Here is a 17,903-nt window from a genome sequence, read left to right on the forward strand (position 1 = left end):
ATTTTATAAAGACAACTCCATCATAAATTATACAGCGACGGCCACAAGGACTGCACAATATTATTCAGCAGCTGTATTACTTCGCACATTCCTCCTACGATGTTGCTCTTCAGTTGAACCTTCATGGCACTCCCCAAAATCAGGGGGTCTCAAATTTTCCCTAAACGACTTTTGTTTCTAGTCTTGTGCAGGACTACCAAACTTCCAAATGTACGCCAATGTATTGCTGAATAGAGCTAACATACGTAACAAAAAGACAAAAAAAACAATCAAATGCCCTGTCGAGCTCAGAGAAAACTACATCGAGTAAAGCAGAAGACCTTAAGTTCAGCTGTAACCAAACCAACTGTATCCAACGCAAGTCTTCATGATTCTGCAGTAAAACAGCCGATGGGCTGTCACATACGGCACACCTGTGAGCACGCAACATATGTGACAAGGGTTAATATATGCAGCTATCTAGCTGACCCACTTTTCTCCCACGCAGGGTCCCAAAAATGAGTAATAGGTCTCCTCAATAAGTCACAATTATATATCCTTAAATCGCTGCCACCATCAAGGATAAAGAAAAGTCTAATGGCTAGGGGTCCTTAGTCCCCGTTTAACTAGAAAAATAAGTAATGAACAAAATCTATTATAGCAACATGTTTGGGAAAATGCAGTTCTTGAAAGCGTGGAAAGTTAAATTAGGTCTAAAGACCATACTTTTCAAATGTTAGATTTAATAAAGTACTATAAAGTACTACAGTGCTTACAGAAAAATAAGGTTACAAGCAATAATATATGCAGACCGTTTCATTAAAATAACGGTAAAACAAACTGAACTCCCTCACACACTTTAAGGCATATTTAGATCTCAGAGGGTCTCGCGTTGGAAATCTGAGCATTCACGCTCCTTGTTTAGCATAGAGAAAATACTCTGTTTCATTCTAAATTCATCTCAAATACATGGTTTACTGTATATCCTGAAAGCCCCTACATTTGAAACGGAAATAAGCCCACCTTCTGGTAGTTTCCTTAAACCGCCATCCATTACTCCAACGAGATTTCCATGGTTTGGGGAGAGAAGAGGGGTTTCTTCTGAATTAAAAAATGCCCAAGTATAAAAACAGACATATTGTTACCCACCTCATCACGTTCGGGGGGAGTTTAATGCAGGAGAATTTTTTTTTTTTTTTACGTTAATACTAAATTTGAGAGAAATGGATAGCTGTCCTTTGCACCCTCACAAGCTTGGATTGTTTAGCATCATTTAATTCATTAGACTGCAAATGTTAAAAAGATATATTTGTTATTCTTGTGAATCGAATCAGATCCACAATATGTTAAATGTAGTAAACTTATACAGACATATGGAGTCTTCCTGGCCACACCATTTTGTGTATAGACACTTTTAGGCGGTTTTAAGGTTAATACAACCTAATCATCGCACTTGTCACGACAGAGCAATGCATGGGTTAAATTGTGTGAGCAATGCAGCAACCAAGGGGTTAACTTTCTTTTGCAAAGAAAAGAACACTTCTTTTTAAGAAGTGCTACCAGTGACTGGTCATGGGGGCATGCCTTTTATTAAAGGCAATAAAATAATAAAAACCAATAGAAGGGAGAAGAGTGCTTACATGGAGAGGACATGTCACATTTGGCAGAATGATTGTATCTGATCATGCCAGGCTTAAAAAAAAAATCTCTCCATTCCTAAGACCTTCTCTGGCCTGCAGACTCCAAGGTGACCGAGATGATGCACCATTCACCAACATTAAAGAGTCACATTCTGGATGATAATTCATATCTGGTGCAATACACAATAAAAGAAGCTATAGATTTCTGAGGAGCAGAAATGCACGTGTAACAATCACATGTGCGGGGTGTCTTGGTCTGTGTCAGATAATTTGTTTCACTCTTAAAATTAGGAGTAGCGCCAAACCAGACGTCTATGCGTGCGTTAAAATGATCAAAATGCAGTGTTATTGGTAGCATTATTCTAGTGGTTGCAGGGAGTGTGTTGTATTTTATTCGCTCAGATTCATTTGGGTTTAAAATTATTCTCTCAGGCATAAAAATGTCAAGGAAATATTGAAGACTAGGAGATAAGACACCCACAAAAAGTTGGCCCTGTGACGGTAGGGGTTGCTGACATCACAAAATTTATGAAGCCCAGCTAGCTACCCCTAAATTTATGTAATTTGGCCACCTTTGTAAGGCTTATTTTGGCCAAATGTATTTAACATCTGGGGAAGAACAGGGAATGTGTAAATGTATTTCCATGTCTGTAAGAATGTATTTCAAAGTCTATATTCGTTATTCTTCTGTAAATGTACTTTGGGTGTCAGCCCTGCAAGAAAGCAAAATGAGATAGAGATTGTGATCTGTGTAAGCACTGTGATGGGATTTGGGCGTCAGCCCTGTAAAGTGTTAATTGGATTAAGTGAACAATCAGGGATGGGTTTTTAGCACGCCCTCTGGCTATTGTGGCACTAACTTAATTTGTGCTCTGATTGCCCAGTAGCCCCCTCCCATGCAATGGATAGCCACAGAGGGCTATATAAGGGGTGCTGCTGATCAGAGAATCAGATCTACTTTCAGAGAGACACTCTGGGAAGAAGCAGACAGGACGAGCCTTCTTGAATCAGGCCCCTGCACCTAGCGAGGCTCTTGTCTACTGCCCAGGACCCCATTTTGTATTGTATCGTGTTTTGTACATCTTTGTTTGTCTGCTGGCGTGCCAGAATAAACCCCATTTTATTCAATAACTTTGTCCTGTATGGTGCTAGTGATCGGGGTGGTTTTGGTGGAAAAGTACTGGTCTCCCGTGACAGGCCCTTTTATCAGTTTGTATATGTATGTTTGTAAATGTATATGATTTGAGCATCCATAAATCAGAATTAATCTAAGGGACGTTATATCAATGAAACGTGAATTTTCAGCTCTCAAATCTCATGACCGAAAAGTCTAGGTAGGTGGAATAAAATATGCTGCTTTATTCCCTTTTATTCCATGAACTGGTCTGCATCTTATATTGTATGTGTTTTTTTCTGTAACAAGCACTGTACACTTTGTAACATTAAAAATAAAATGTATTAAGTAGTGTGAGCTCTGATTAAATCTACTACCTTTTTGAAGAGATTTGCCACATTTTCGAAAAAGTTGTGTCAGGTTGGGTTTTTGTACTAATTACATATTTTTCAAGTATAAAGGGGAACCGAGGACTCCTGAGGTGTATCCTTAAATTAATCCTGGTGGTGGCAGTGTAATCGGAGTGAAATGTGTGACAGTTTTTGGGAAGTTCTTATATTTAGTGCCCTGTGGAAGGCGAGTCACACAAACAGATGGGTAGCGGTGTACATGACAGCCATCTTTAACGAAAATTATTAAAATAGAGAGGTAGAAGCTCTCAGTGTTCAAAAGATCCTCAGACCGTTTAATAATACACAGAAGACAAATAGAAGCACCAGAAGGGTTCAATTTTTTACACCAAAACATTGTGCTACTTTATGTCTTTATATTAATAAAAGGTGTGAGAATCTTATAATTACTACGAGTGTGACTACGTCTTCTTTATTTTGATTATTTGAAAGTGTAACCGTTTGGAGGAGATCCTGGCACAAAGTCGCAACTCACCACAGAAATCTTAATCTACCTTTATCCCACAACTGGAGTGCTAGGAAAATCTACACTTTAAAATCGATTAATGCCAATTCCTTATGAAGAATACAAATTGCAACTTAAACTTTACCGGTTCCATGTTTATTTGCATTATTCCTATATATGCCTAACTCAATACCCTCTTTATTGAGAGAAATTTTGACGTAACTATTTTTCTTTTTAATTGTGTACTGTAGCTCACAACATTAATATTCTTGACAGCACGGGTTCGTTTTTCTTTATTTAGTTAACTGTTTAAACTATGCTAACCAAAGAAAAACATAACAAAAATGGCTTACAACATAGCCTTTTATTCATGAGGCACACAATTATTTTTTAGTTAGCATGCCTTTGATAACTACATACTGTATGTGTTTGTAAAACTGCAACACTGCTGTAACATTGGGAAGCTTGTCAAATCAACAAAAATAAAAAAATACTTGGCCTGGATCTGTACAATCAGTCTTCAGCTCTGACAGTAATTTTGAGGTATTTTAAGGTGAACAAAAAAAACTCTTCATGCAAAGACCAGTCTGAGAACACATGCCCTGTATTACTCCTCAGATTATTTTTGTTACTATTCAACAGACATTAAAAGCTAGTAAGCAAGGTGAAAGGAGCAATAGATCCAGTCAAGGTGTTTCTGTAGGCCGAAGTAAATTGAGACATAAGAAAATAAACTGAGAAATTAAAATCAGAAAAATAGAAGCCATACAAAAATGAGTTCTAAACATACAAGAATCATGTGAATTAGATCAAATACTGTAGTTGGACATGCATTACACAGGTTCCAACATGTAAACCAGCAGGGTTAATTATGAAGGAAGAAATAGCCGTGAGATTTCAAAAGCTGGTTTAGGGTCTGTTTTCCATGGCACAAAAAACACAAGACTTTGAGGTTGTCAGGCAAACTACAAATGCCAGCACAAGGTCAGGAAACAAATCAGCTCAATAATCTGCTGCAAGTACTCCCCGGCATACAGAAAATGAACTACAGCAGGCAGTGTTGCGCGCCATGCTATATAAAAGAATATCAGACTAAGGCTGGTATTATACTAAGCGCCGGCACGCGTGCGATGCCATGATAGATACCCGTCTCCCTATGACAGTTTATCCAGTGCCGACGCGGCAGCTGTGTGGAAATACAAAGAAATTTGTATTTGAGGGGCTGCCGTGCCACGTGACATTGTCACAGCCAATCACAGTGTGGCCTACAATTGTGACGTCATGGCCACACCTCCTACCCGTGCGCGTCACCGTTTGGCCTATAGGCACTAAACATTTGTGAGAGAGAGCGCGCGACAGAGCAGCGCGCGTGTCAGTACCAGTGTGTACTACAGATACTCACACACACACACACTGACACACACGCAGACCCAGAGAGACACAGACGGACACTCCTCCCATACTCTGAGTGAATTGAGAGAACTTGTGGGCAGAGTCCTGAAGCGCTCTGCCCACTCTCGCTCCTAGCGCACCTCTACCACCCGCATAGTACTATATCTATATACAGTTAACACGCGCAGTGTGCTGTGAGTGTGCACAGTGTGCTGTGAGTGTGCACAGTGTGCTGTGAGTGTGCACAGTGTGCTGTGAGTGTGCACAGTGTGCAAATCGCGCTATAATGGGGTTGAGCTGTATGTGTGTTTTTTTTTCCAAAAATTAAATCAGACCTGCAGGCGCACTTAGTGAAAATTAATTGGACCGCAAAGGGTTAAAGCACCAGTCTACACCGATCGCAGTTTTATTTTAATACTTGCTTTAATACATCCCTTCTTGTCTTTTCCTTTTTAAATTTTTAAAACATGATGGTCCATTCAGAAGACAGTGTTGGACATATAAACTGGAGAATAAAATGAAGCTCTGACCGAAGCCCTGTGCAGAGTAAATCTTTCCATGTTAATTGTTAATCTGAGACACTAAAGACTAAGATTAATAAAAAACAATTTAAGCAGGACATGTTCCGTGGGTTAGATATAGCTAACATTATACGAGTTACATTCATATAGACATCTGCTTTAACCCTTTATTAGAATGTTGAACGTCCATATGCTCCATGAAACTTCCATAGTCTGCTGGTCAGAAAGCGTATCGCACAGTAGATGCTAATGCAAATTATTGACTATGGGGACATAGTATACGGCTCGGTACCCCAAACCCACCTTAGCAAACTTGACACACACCACTGCGAAATGCTACAAGAACTAGATTGGTCATCACTCGAGTCTAGGTGAAAAGTTCATCTCTCCTGTCTTGCCTTCAAAAACTTTCTGGGCAAGCTACCCGTGTACCTGAACAAGCTCATCACCCCTACCACATACAGCACTTATCTGAAATCAGAATCCAAAAGACTGTTCATGGTCCCAAGGCTCAACAAAGTATCTGGCCACTCCTTCTCTTACCGTGCACCCCAAAACTGGAACAATCTACCGGAGACTCTCACAGCCACCACCAGTTTAAGTTCTTTCAAAACTAAACATGTCTCACATTTTATTCTGGTGTGTCACTGTTATATACTCGTATAATATATATTATCTCCAACTGTGCATGCAATGTCTTGTATATAATGTATACCATGTTCACTTATGTAACTATGTATTGTAACCATGTATGATTAGTCATAACTCTGTGCCCAGGACATACTTGAAAACTAGAGGTAACTCAATATATTACTTCCAGGTAAAACATTTTTTATAAATAAATATTACCATAAGCACTCACAGAACGTGCACCACAAACCGATTACAAGGTTTGCCATTACCCTTTTGCCACACAGTGCTGAGGATCTTCGAGAGATGGTGCTCATTTACATTAGCAATGACTCACATTAGTTTTAAATGTAATGTTAGTGAATCAACATAGTTAAATGCAACAAAAGCACAGGAAAGTACAAAAAGAAAACTTACAGAAACTGTGCAAATTCAGCTTTCAACTGCATAATGATACACAACTCACATTTGCACTTAATATTAGAATACAGTAGAAGAAAATGTTTTCAACCAGACACACTGTTGAACAAGTTAAAGAACATGAAAAGTAAACTTACCAGTTTAATTGCCACATATTCATTTGTGTACAAATTTTTCCCTTGAAAGAAAGAACAAAAACAGGAATGTAAGACTTTGCCAGGACTGGGTTTATTAATGCAAAGCATTGAGAAACAAGTGCCACAAAAGCAAGTTCACATAAAACATTCACGAGGCCCCTCCGAACACATTTTACTTAAGCATAACGCCAACTGTTACTTTGGCAAACGTCTCATTTCAAGAAACCGTCAATGGTGAAACTCAATTGTTAAACTGCACGGAGATTACAGATGGGCATAAGAAGTAAATGCATGATCACGAAATGAAGGCCCCATAGGAAATAGGGTATGGGATGAACTGCAATGCACTGCAAGCTTATGCACCCAAGGGTTATTTTCTTCTGTAAAAATATATACAGTCTTACAACTCTATTAATTTCTCTTACCGATGTAGCAAGACTAGCTGCCCTCGGCGTCACGGACAAACAGGCAAAAGTCGGTGGTGCCAGGGATAGTGTCCGCCGTGCTGGAGTAGTGGCACCTAATACAGCAAGTCTTGCTACATCTGTTTAAACATGGTTACATTTTACATGCTGAAAAAAAATCACCTAGGATTTTTATAACCAACATTTTAATTAATTACAGTGGGCAAAATAAGGTTTCATTTTAATTTCTTTACCACCCACAACACAACATGTTATTTCTCCTCCTCTGAGCAGCTCCAGCACGTCACTGAAAACACGGTATAATACCAGAGCAGGTGAATATTCATATTTATTTTCAAACTGGATTGCTTTTTGTTGAAACACAATGACTGTGGATGCAGTTAGAGGTTTGCTTATAACTAGTTACCCGCTACTTGGCGAGAGTGAAGTCGCTGTAAACATGCATTACTCCCAAGTCTTATAACAAAGTGTTCTACCAACTGGAGTTTTTCATTCGAGCATTTAGAGAAGCAATTCAACTTGCGACCAAATGAAACGAATGGCAATGATTTTGTTTAATGGGATCGATGAGTTGAACGATTTCATTGACAGCAAAGATAATGCCATCATATTAACGCTCAGAGGAAAAAACAGGGGAGAAGGAGAGGTACTGTACTATTAGAGACGTGCAAAAGTTTTACACAAGTTTTCAAACTTGGTGAGAAAGTACACAATATCCGAAACCTTGCCAAAAAAATCACCAACATCCCGATGCCAAATTTTTGCAAATGTTTTAGTGTCCCCAATTTCACTAGTATTTGCATACAAAGTGGAGAAGTATTCACTTGTCTGTGCAAACCTACAAAGAACCGTTGTTCAATTTCTCCAGTTCTTGAGGAATGAGTTAACTTTCGCAAAGTGAACCGGAACAGATTTTCCCATCGTTAATTTAATATGCCGTACGGAACACATGACATAAGATAACAATTCAAGTCCCCAGTTACATTGCTAACAAGTATTTCCAAGACAATTCAAAAAAATATTTTAAAATACTTACACTTACATGTAACCCATTAAATATATCAGCCATTAGTTCATTGTGGTCGTAAGTACAACTGCACCTTTAAGTAAAAGCATGAAAGCTGTCATATAACATATGGTACAATACACAATGCTCTCCGTGACACTTTATTTAAAGGAGCAATTATATGAAACCATGAGGGGAGGAGAAAGTTAGAGCACATATGAAGACAATGTTGATGTGGTCATGGAGAAGTCTTAAATAGGCTTTTAGAAAAAGAAACAGAAAATTAAAACAACAAATAGTAATGTAAACAGATATGTGAACATGGAACTTCTAAATTACCGCATGGTTAAGCATTTGCAGTTTTATTTTCTAATCTATTACAATTACTAGTTATCTGCCAAAGTATTGATACAAAATACTCTTAGCTCAAGCAACACAATGTGAACAAGCAACTGCGACAAAGTTAAAAGAATGGATATAACCAACTCAATAATTGCAACAGCTGTGTAATAAGGTAGGTGGGGGGGGGCAAAAATATAAAATAATTTTACTTGAGACAAACAGATGCTCGCAGAAATACAGGAGAGAGAGGCGCACACGCACAGATGCTCGCTCGCACGCAGACAGACCGACATTCACAGAAAACCGAGGCTGAACAACGCAGGCACATGCGCACACACAAGCTCGCTCACACTGGCATGCACACTCACGCTGGCATGCACACAAGCTCGCTCACGCTGGCATGCACACAAGCTCGCTCACGCTGGCATGCACACAAGCTCGCTCACGCTGGCATGCACGCAAGCTCGCTCACGCTGGCATGCACGCAAGCTCGCTCACGCTTGCATGCACGCAAGCTCGCTCACGCTGGCATGCACACAAGCTCGCTCATGCTGGCATGCACGCACACAAGCTCGCTCACGCTGGCATGCACACAAGCTCGATCACGCTGGCATGCACGCACACAAGCTCACTCACGCTGGCATGGACACAAGCTTGCTCGCAGAGACTGAGACAGACACTTGCAGACAGAGGCAGAGAGGGGCGCATACAGGCAGGCAGAGAGGGGCGCACAGACACTCGCACGCACATACAGACGTACGCACACACACACATCCCCTTCTGGCTACCCCACTCCCACGCACCTCTGTCTCCTGCTCTCCCATCCTACACCTCACTGAGCCACACAGCGCTGACTACTTTATAGGGATCCATGATAAAATGGATAAGAAGCAAAAAGTAAATCTGGTCATTTAAATATCATTACCCAGAATCCTTGGCTGCAGTGGAAGCACTATGTTGAGATCATGGGTAAAGCAGATTTGTGGACCTGTCTGGGACATGCGACTGTGCTCACAAGTGGTATTTTTTTTGCTGCAATTACTTAAACTGTAACTCTTCAAATAGAAAACATGTGTCCCAACTGAGACTAAAAAACTGTTTAAAAACTGAAAGCTTAGAAATTGTAGTCTTAGTTGAATCTTTTTTTTTTTTACTGTGCAAATTGTCAAAACCACCTATTCTATCAATTTCACATTGTTCACTGAATATGTCCAGTATTAAATGAATAATAAAATTTAAAAACACCAAGACAAAAAAATTGAAAGTTGCCGTTTATAAAGTTGCTTTGTAAATACTTCCTAAACATTGCCACCTCTGTTTTTTGCTATTTTGCCAGGAAAGATGCATTAAGACATTGTATTTTCAAGTATGCCTTCGGGAAAAGCAGAGTAAGATGAAGTATTTGAGCCAAGATCAAACAGTATGAGAGACCTAACCCAGCAGTGTGCAAACTGGGGGGCGCAAGAATTTCTAGGGGGGGGGGGGGGGCATGGTGGTTACAAAGGTCCCGTGCTCTTCCCCATGGCATTTAAAGTAAATGCCGGGGGAGGCGTGAGGCCTCCTACTCACCAGCTGCTAGCCGGGTCTTCGGCGACACGTCACCAAGGCAACGTGCGTCAAATTACGAAATGGGGTCACGTGACGTCACATGGCCGGCGACGTCATTTGATGCAAAGCCATTGGGAGAGTTTGAATGAGACTGCTAGGGACCCCCGCTGTTAATCCGATGGGCCATAAGTCTGTCTGCAGAAATGTCACTGAAATGTTGCAGCATGTACCCAGCATGTGATACAAAAATAAGTGCGCAACCCAAAATTCACCTTACAACAAAATCCACACACTATAGTGTTAAAGTGCAATAATATAAGTGCACAGGGTGTTATAATATTGTATAAAATTATATACAAAACCATATAGGAGGCGTATGCTGCTAAACTGAAAGAGTGGCTCAGCACTCGAGACACTAGGAGAAAACGACAAAAAGAACAGCGCAAAACGCAATAGTGAAGTAAATAGGTACAAATTATATTTGTGAAAAAATGGTGAGTATTAAGCGTACATTTAGGCAGAATAATAAAAGCATATCTGTGCAAACATCAGCACAATGTTACCACAATGGAAAGCCTCTGGATGGAATGGTGTAGCCCTCTGGTGCAGCAGCTGTCTTCTGGCAAGTCACAGTGATATCTCTCACTTATCCCTGATGAAGAAGCTCTTTTGGTAGCTTCGAAACGCGTTGGATAGAGATTGGCAGGGTCTGGTTCCCCATCCTAGCCTCCCTAACCTATTTTTAGCGATTTTCTTATTGTGCAATTATTTTTGGGACTTTCCCCATTGAAATCTACATCGCGCGTCATCCGTGACGTCACGGGAGTGCGCGAGCGCCGGAAGAAGATCCCACGTGGGCCGCGCGGTGTGTACAGTGAGAGGAGAGCCCTTAGGCATCACTGTGTCCCGAGGACAGCAAAAACCAAGCTGTTTTGAACTAACATTCATGCCACGAGCCCAGCAGATGCCACTACCAGTGGGGGAACTCTGAACAGCTCAAGGGCTGCAGCTGCCGCATGCAGGGGTCCAGGATAAGTGAGAGATATCACTGTGACTTGAAAGAAGACAGCTGCTGCACCAGAGGGCTACACCATTCCATCCAGAGGCTTTCCATTGTGGTAACATTGTGCTGATGTTTGCACAGATATGCTTTTATTATTCTGCCTAAATGTACGCTTAATACTCACCATTTTTTCACAAATATAATTTGTACCTATTTACTTCACTATTGCGTTTTGCGCTGTTCTTTTTGTCGTTGTACCCAGCATGTACCTGGGTTTTGTTGGTGATTGCCCCAGATTGGTTTTAGAATACTCGTCGGCACTACCGTATTTAGATGAGGCAGTGGCTTTAATCCCAGTGCCTTGTGGACATATGTGGAATGTTACAGGCATCAGTATTGAGGGCCCTTAGGACAGATACTAGCACACAGATTACATGGGGGGGACAGACATTATAAAGAAAATAGCCCAGGGAGTGTCAGAGAAATTGAACAGCATGTTTTGGTCAGGAAATTACTAAAACTATGAAACAAATCTTATAAATGGTAGCGACTGTATATGACTACGGTTCAATTACAGTGTTAAATACTCTGTGTATGCTACACTGCTCCATAGTTCTCCTTACATTTTTAATATGTCCTGGTGCGGTCCGAAATCCATCACTGCCTTTAGGTCCCTACTGAACCATGCAGAGTAATTAGTTAATCTGCTATGAAATAAAAAAGAAACAGCCCTACCCAAAATACGACTGCAAATTCCATCAAGGGAACTAGCACTTGCTAGTTTAAGAGGCAAGTTCTAGGACATACTGGAAATGAGATGTATAGGGCAAAGTATCTTTCCTGGTGAAATATTGAATTTGAGGTGTACATCTTTCATAAGGCCAACTTTGCAATCAGTTTCTATGTTCACAAAGCTTATCTGTGAGCCTAGATGCAGCCTGCGCCTAAACAGGAGTAATTAGCGGGCTCATTGCTTTGCATTTTAATGTAGAGCTGGGTGACTGATGAATGCTAACCTGTAAGAATGGCTATCTTGTTATTACCCTGTGTTTACAAAACGTTTTATACCAAGTAATGTACTTGGGGGTTTAAATAAAATTCACCCTGAAAGGTTAAAAAAAAATAAACCTTTTGTGCTGCATTTATCTGTTGAAAACACATTAACATTTCTACTGTATACACAAGTGGTGAACAAAAGCCTGATTCCAGTAAGAGCAATGAATTGAACGGTGCATATTACTAAGTAGGGACTCTTTAATGAAAGAAACCAGTAGTGACGCCAAACTTGCAGTGATTAGGGTCGAGTTCTACATTTCCCAATAGTATTCTTTAACATGACAGGAATATTCCATAGGAATATTATGTGAAAAAAAGACAAATAAAGGATTGTACAAGAGTTAAACAGTTAAAATCTAGTTATAGCCAACAAAGTATTAAGCCATCAGCACAATTAAGCACAATTACATTTCTAACTGATGTATAGAAACACATCTAGCATATCAAATCAGATGCAACGTTCTTAAATGTGGTATATCCACAATATTGCCCATGGGAGTATAAATGCATGGCTTCTGTATTCCCCAAGATTAAACCTTTCTGTTAAAGGAAGACTGTGCATTTCATAAAGGAACTTCTGATATGCAGGTTCATATATACATAATATAGTATATTAGGTTACAAAAACAAATGTCAATTAAGTTCAACCTTGGTTTTTAATTGGGAGACTTGCATAGCCTATATTGTAAGTTCTTACAAGTAGGGCCCTCATTACATGTATATCACGTTCACTGGTTTGTCCTTATTTGTTATGGAACAGTTTATGCAGCTTACATAATTGCACTCCCATTGAACCGCACTGTGGAATATGTTTGCGCACTACAAATAAACAATAACGTGCAGAATAATATTTCATCTCTTTACGACTATTGAATGCGGTTAGTTTCCACAAGACTGAGAAAGTTCTAACTGGCTCATCCATTCGATGTGATGCGCTACTTACCTAACCGGAGTTCTCCAAAATTGCCACATCCAATCTTTTTTCCAACTCTAAAATTAGGCCCAACCATTAACACTCCAGAATTGTGACCTGACCGGCCGCTTGGCCGGGCCATTCTTTCATCAGGTTTTTCCTTGTCTTTCTTTTTGCCATCCATATTCAGTTTACGGTACTCCACTTTGAATTCTTTTAAGACAAGCAAACTCAAATGGGGTGTTGTGAAAATGGAAACATAACTAGCCAAGTTCACCAGCTGGTTAACGTTGTTCAGTGAGCTGAAGGTGAGCAGGGGCCAACAGCAGCGTATTCATCCCATTCGCAAACCACGTCCACTTTGGTGTTTCTTTCCTACAAAATATATCCTGGACGATAATCCTATCAGCACGTTTCCCTGGTGTCAAGAGAACCTGTAACATAGAAATGTGAGAAATAAACAGCACATCCCTGAAAGACTAAAAACATTGCTGCTATGACAAATCCAGTGCCCTCTTTGCACTATGCCCAGGGTTGAATCTGTGATACAATGTCCCAGAAGTAACACAACGTCTATACCAGGTGTGCCATCTCCAGCCCTCGAGGGCCACCAACAGGTCAGGTTTTCAGGATAGCCCTGCTTCAGCACAGGTGGGTTCAGTCAGTGGCTCAGTCAAAGACTGCACCACCTGTGCCGAAGCTGGACTGTTGGTGGCCCTGGAGGGCTGGAGTTGGCCACCCTTGGTGTAGAAACAATCTTAAGAAAAGGAAAACTACAAGAAAGTAATGTTCATCCTGTGGAGAATAATAGTACCAAAAAGAGAATTACCCGGCAAATAATGATCAGCCGGAACAAAGCCAGAGCTCTGATGTCAGGCCTTTGTTCCAGTGGCAATTTTAACAGCCATGTGTTGCAGATCTAAGGAGCTTGTTTCTACATTGGGCAAATCACGGACACAATATACAATGTGACAAATCCATTCACAACATTATAGGATACCATTGAATCCAGGGCTGCTCAACTTTAGTCCTCAAGTCCCCCCCAAACAGGTCAGGTTTTCAGCATACCCCAGCTTCAGCACAGTCAACAACTGAGTCTTTGATTGAGCCGCCTGTATTGAAGCGGAGATATCCTGAAAACCTGACCTGCTGACAAGGCTTGAGGACTGGAGTCGAGCACCCCTGATCTAATCTATAGTGATACTTTACTCACACACTAATATCAGGCATCTGATTTGCAAGGAAAATCTCATTTGATATATACACACTTATTTTACACACCATAGGAAAGTAGAAAAGAGAAATCTGCAGATGTTGACGTAAAATACCCAACTGCACACTGTAAATCAAATACATTTTTTGCAACAGACCTCTGGGGGAAAAAAAACAAAAACTTGTGTTACGAAAGAGTAAAACGTTAATTCAGATATTACATTTTCTAAACTAATGAAGCACGAAAGGTATGTGGCTCCACCAGCCAATAGCACCGTTCAATTAACATTATGCCAACGACACACACATTTTAAAGACTCAACAATTGTCTGACCAGAACCAGTTATGAAAAAACGTGAACACAAAAACCCACTGTCGGCACAAATTAGAGCATTATTGCCAAGATTGGGCTGTTAAACCAACATTGTCTCCAAATATTATGTATAGTCTACTGACTAAATCATCTCTTCAAACCATTCTGCATTTCTACTTTCTTCTTTCTCCTGCTGAACAGGTCAACAGATTCCACCAAGAGGTCCCTGACCACCTTCCACGCGCAACACACGAGCCGACAGCAAACTCCTGCTGGCCGACAACCGAACAGTTGTGTCATCATAAGGCCCACTGTCATGGGAACTCTACAGTATGCAAAGGAGGACGTCAATCAAAAATAAAATATATACCTAGTTACTTTTTCTTTTCTTATTGTTACATTGATTGGCCTATTGAACATTTTACAACTTTTGCTTTTATGGCCCCAATGTGTTTGGTAAAAATAACAGAAGAGACTAGTGTAGTGAGACCAATTAACATTTGAGCAAATGTATCAAGCAAATGTACAAGAAAGGAACTCAATGTGTTAACGCGGCAATCCAAGCTGGTCTTATTTTTTTTTAAACGGATTGAAGCAGGGGTCCCTGGAGCTGACCACCATTAATTTCAGCTTTTGGGACCCCCTGCTTTTGGATTTATTTACCTCCATAGAGGCTCATTAGCTGTGTTAACGTAATGACTGCAAAGCTCCAGCGTCCTGCGGGCCAATAGGAAGCTGTGACATCATCCGGTGATGCTCCCTATTGGCTCACGTGATGGGGGAGCTTTAAACTTGCAGGAGATACCAGTACCCCCTTCAGAGGTTCGAATCTCTGGAAGCAGCGCGTCCTTGGAATTGAACTGAATGGGGTTCAGCTCCAGAGACCCCCTGCTTCAATCCTATGTAAACAAAAAAATTAGGTAACAGCACGCTTGGATTGCTCCTTTAAGACAGAAAAGGGAATCGAAGGTGAATTAAAAAATATTTTGTTAAACCTTAAAATTAAATTAAGTGGATTTTGTTAACACACCAACTCACAATGACCCCCAAGTAACACTGGAAGATGGCCTTATCTTATTACAAAATTCGAAATTGTAACATAAAACATGAAAATATACATCAACACAAACCTGATTTTCAAAAGAGCTGTAGTTAATATACAATTTAGCAAACGTTTGCGAGCAAGACTATAAAATTGCTAAAAATCGGCATTTTACTCAGCCGTTTAAAACAAAGAGTACTATCAATCCAATTTAGGTGGCCTATAAATATGGTTATGTTTTAAAGTTTTTTCACATTCATTCGCTCATATACTTGCAGCAATCCTCTGCAAACCTTTAGCAATAAAAAAAAAAGTGTCAAAACAAGACCTCTCTCTAAAATGGTGGTATGCAGTGAGGGTAGCACAGACAGGGGAGCAGATCCCAATGTAGCCAAGACTTATTGGAAAACTAAACCCAACCTCCACTCTTCCCATGCAGACAGGATCAGCTGGATGGAGTAGTTTGTGAGCCAAAATGTTCTCTAAATTATCAGTGACAGCCCTTCCTGGAATTGCCCTCTTTGCAACTGGATATCAGGGAGTACAACCACCAAAAATATTAATAAGCAAGAAAGATCGTTGATTCCTAGAAGGATCAGCACGGAAGTGGCTTCCATCAAGCTCAGGAGCACTGTATGCAGACAGTATGCACATACAGTAGTGCTTCTACTTATAGAGAAGTAGACTGATCAATAATTTCCTGGATTCTCTAAAAAATTCACTGAATTTGTTGAGTAAATTGATAATGTCCGGACGACAAATGTACATTCTCACTCCCCACCCCCTGTATCACTGGAACTGATGACCTATGAAGAAACTGCATCTGCCATTCCAAGGATGTTGAGATGTACAACATTAATCAGATACATATGCTGTCACCAAGCAGAAGTATCTAGTTATGTTGAAATGGTGCAATACACTTAGACTGTGCTGTTTTATTCTAGGGATCTATAGAGGCACACGTGCAACCCCTGCTCGTTTTTGCACATTTCAGACACATCGAACAAAAAAGATCTTTCTATAAAAATATATATATATTTTTTTAGAAAAAGTCAAGAAAGGGAACATCAGTTTAAAAACCGTGTCATTACAAGAAAATTAGGCAAAAATCACAAGGATTTGATTACTATGGCGACATTCGAAAGTAAAGAAAAAATATTTTAAAATGCTTACACTTGTCTGATTTGTTTAAAAATAGTGGCCCTTGCCTACAATTAACTACTAAATATATCACTGCCATTAAATCACTTGGGTTCTAGCAGAGCCTGAATTTAAATCTTTTGACGCAGTGACTAAGTCTTCTAAGGGTTAAGGGTTAAACAGTGTCACATTGATAAGACTGTTAATTAAGAGCATTATTAAGAGCAAATAAATAGTTTTGAACATTTTTTTTGCAACTGGTTTCATGTAAATGTACTGCAGTGAAAAAAATCTTTTAATCTTTTATCATGCCAATGCTGTAATGCTTTAAGCCGCAGCATTACAAATTACTCTAGAGCTATCAAACAGCTAGTGCATTAATCACCCCGTGGCTCATACTAGGAATTAGGAATAGAAAAAAAAATGAAATAGTCGAGAAAAAATATACATACATGTACGTATTTAAATTCATAAACTACTTGCGGCGCAGATATCCAATATGCACACACCTATATAAATTCTCTCTGTACTAATATAATTACTCAAACTTAATGTATTAAATACAAACATCAAATCATACTAGACGAAACTGAATAAAAAATAAAACAACAACAAATAATGACAACTATTTAAGACCTGTCTTTAAGCTATACACTAAAGTTCCTCCATACAGGAAAATATTTTATGTTAAAGACTTTTACTACTATAAATATGTTTAGATGGAAAACAAAAAATATTGAGTATTCCTTTAGTTCCTTCATTATAAAAGCTAATTAATTTAAAAAAAAAACCACACATTTCACGACACTGGGTCAACTCTTGAGATTGGAGGAAAGGAGATTTCACCATCAACAAAAGAATAAAGTTCTTTACAATAAGGGTGGTTACAAAAGTGTAATTCATTAACCATGGGGGAGGCTGATGGCAGATACAACAGATCTCTAAGAAAAGGTTATCTTTTTAGAAAGGAAAGGTATACAGGGGATACCAAACATAACGATGTTGATCAAGGTAGAAATGTTATTACTATTACTGGAGCGACTGAGGAAATTAATTTTTCCTGGATGAGGTTTCACTGGGGTTTTTGGTTTAGCCTTCCTCTGGATAAGGGGTGCACAAGATTTTTTTTTTGGGGGGGGGGCGTGGGATGCGGCGGCTACAGAGGCCCCGCAACTCATCAGCACGAGGCCTCTGTAACTCACTTACCTGAATTCA

The 17,903-nt window shown here is 39.8% G+C and overlaps 1 protein-coding gene across 24 annotated transcripts in view; it reads right to left on the reverse strand.

Moving 5' to 3' along the window:
- CSNK1G3 (casein kinase 1 gamma 3) overlaps positions 1-17,903 on the reverse strand; it is a 143,551-nt gene that overhangs the window by 90,635 nt on the left and 35,013 nt on the right. For 21 of the 24 annotated variants that reach the window (XM_075600681.1, XM_075600793.1, XM_075600775.1 and 18 more), the window contains 2 exons: positions 13,012-13,415; positions 6,689-6,729 (listed from right to left, as the gene is read on the reverse strand). In XM_075600681.1, the coding sequence (XP_075456796.1) occupies positions 6,689-6,729; positions 13,012-13,165 (195 nt within the window). In that variant the 5' untranslated portion in view covers positions 13,166-13,415. Of the gene's footprint in view, positions 1-6,688; positions 6,730-8,155; positions 8,205-13,011; positions 13,416-17,903 lie in introns of those variants that run through there. The other 3 variants (XM_075600884.1, XM_075600893.1, XM_075600821.1) reach the window with 3 other exon arrangements.

This window comes from Ascaphus truei, chromosome 1, assembly GCF_040206685.1.
Source record: "Ascaphus truei isolate aAscTru1 chromosome 1, aAscTru1.hap1, whole genome shotgun sequence".
NCBI classification, from domain to species: domain Eukaryota; kingdom Metazoa; phylum Chordata; class Amphibia; order Anura; family Ascaphidae; genus Ascaphus; species Ascaphus truei.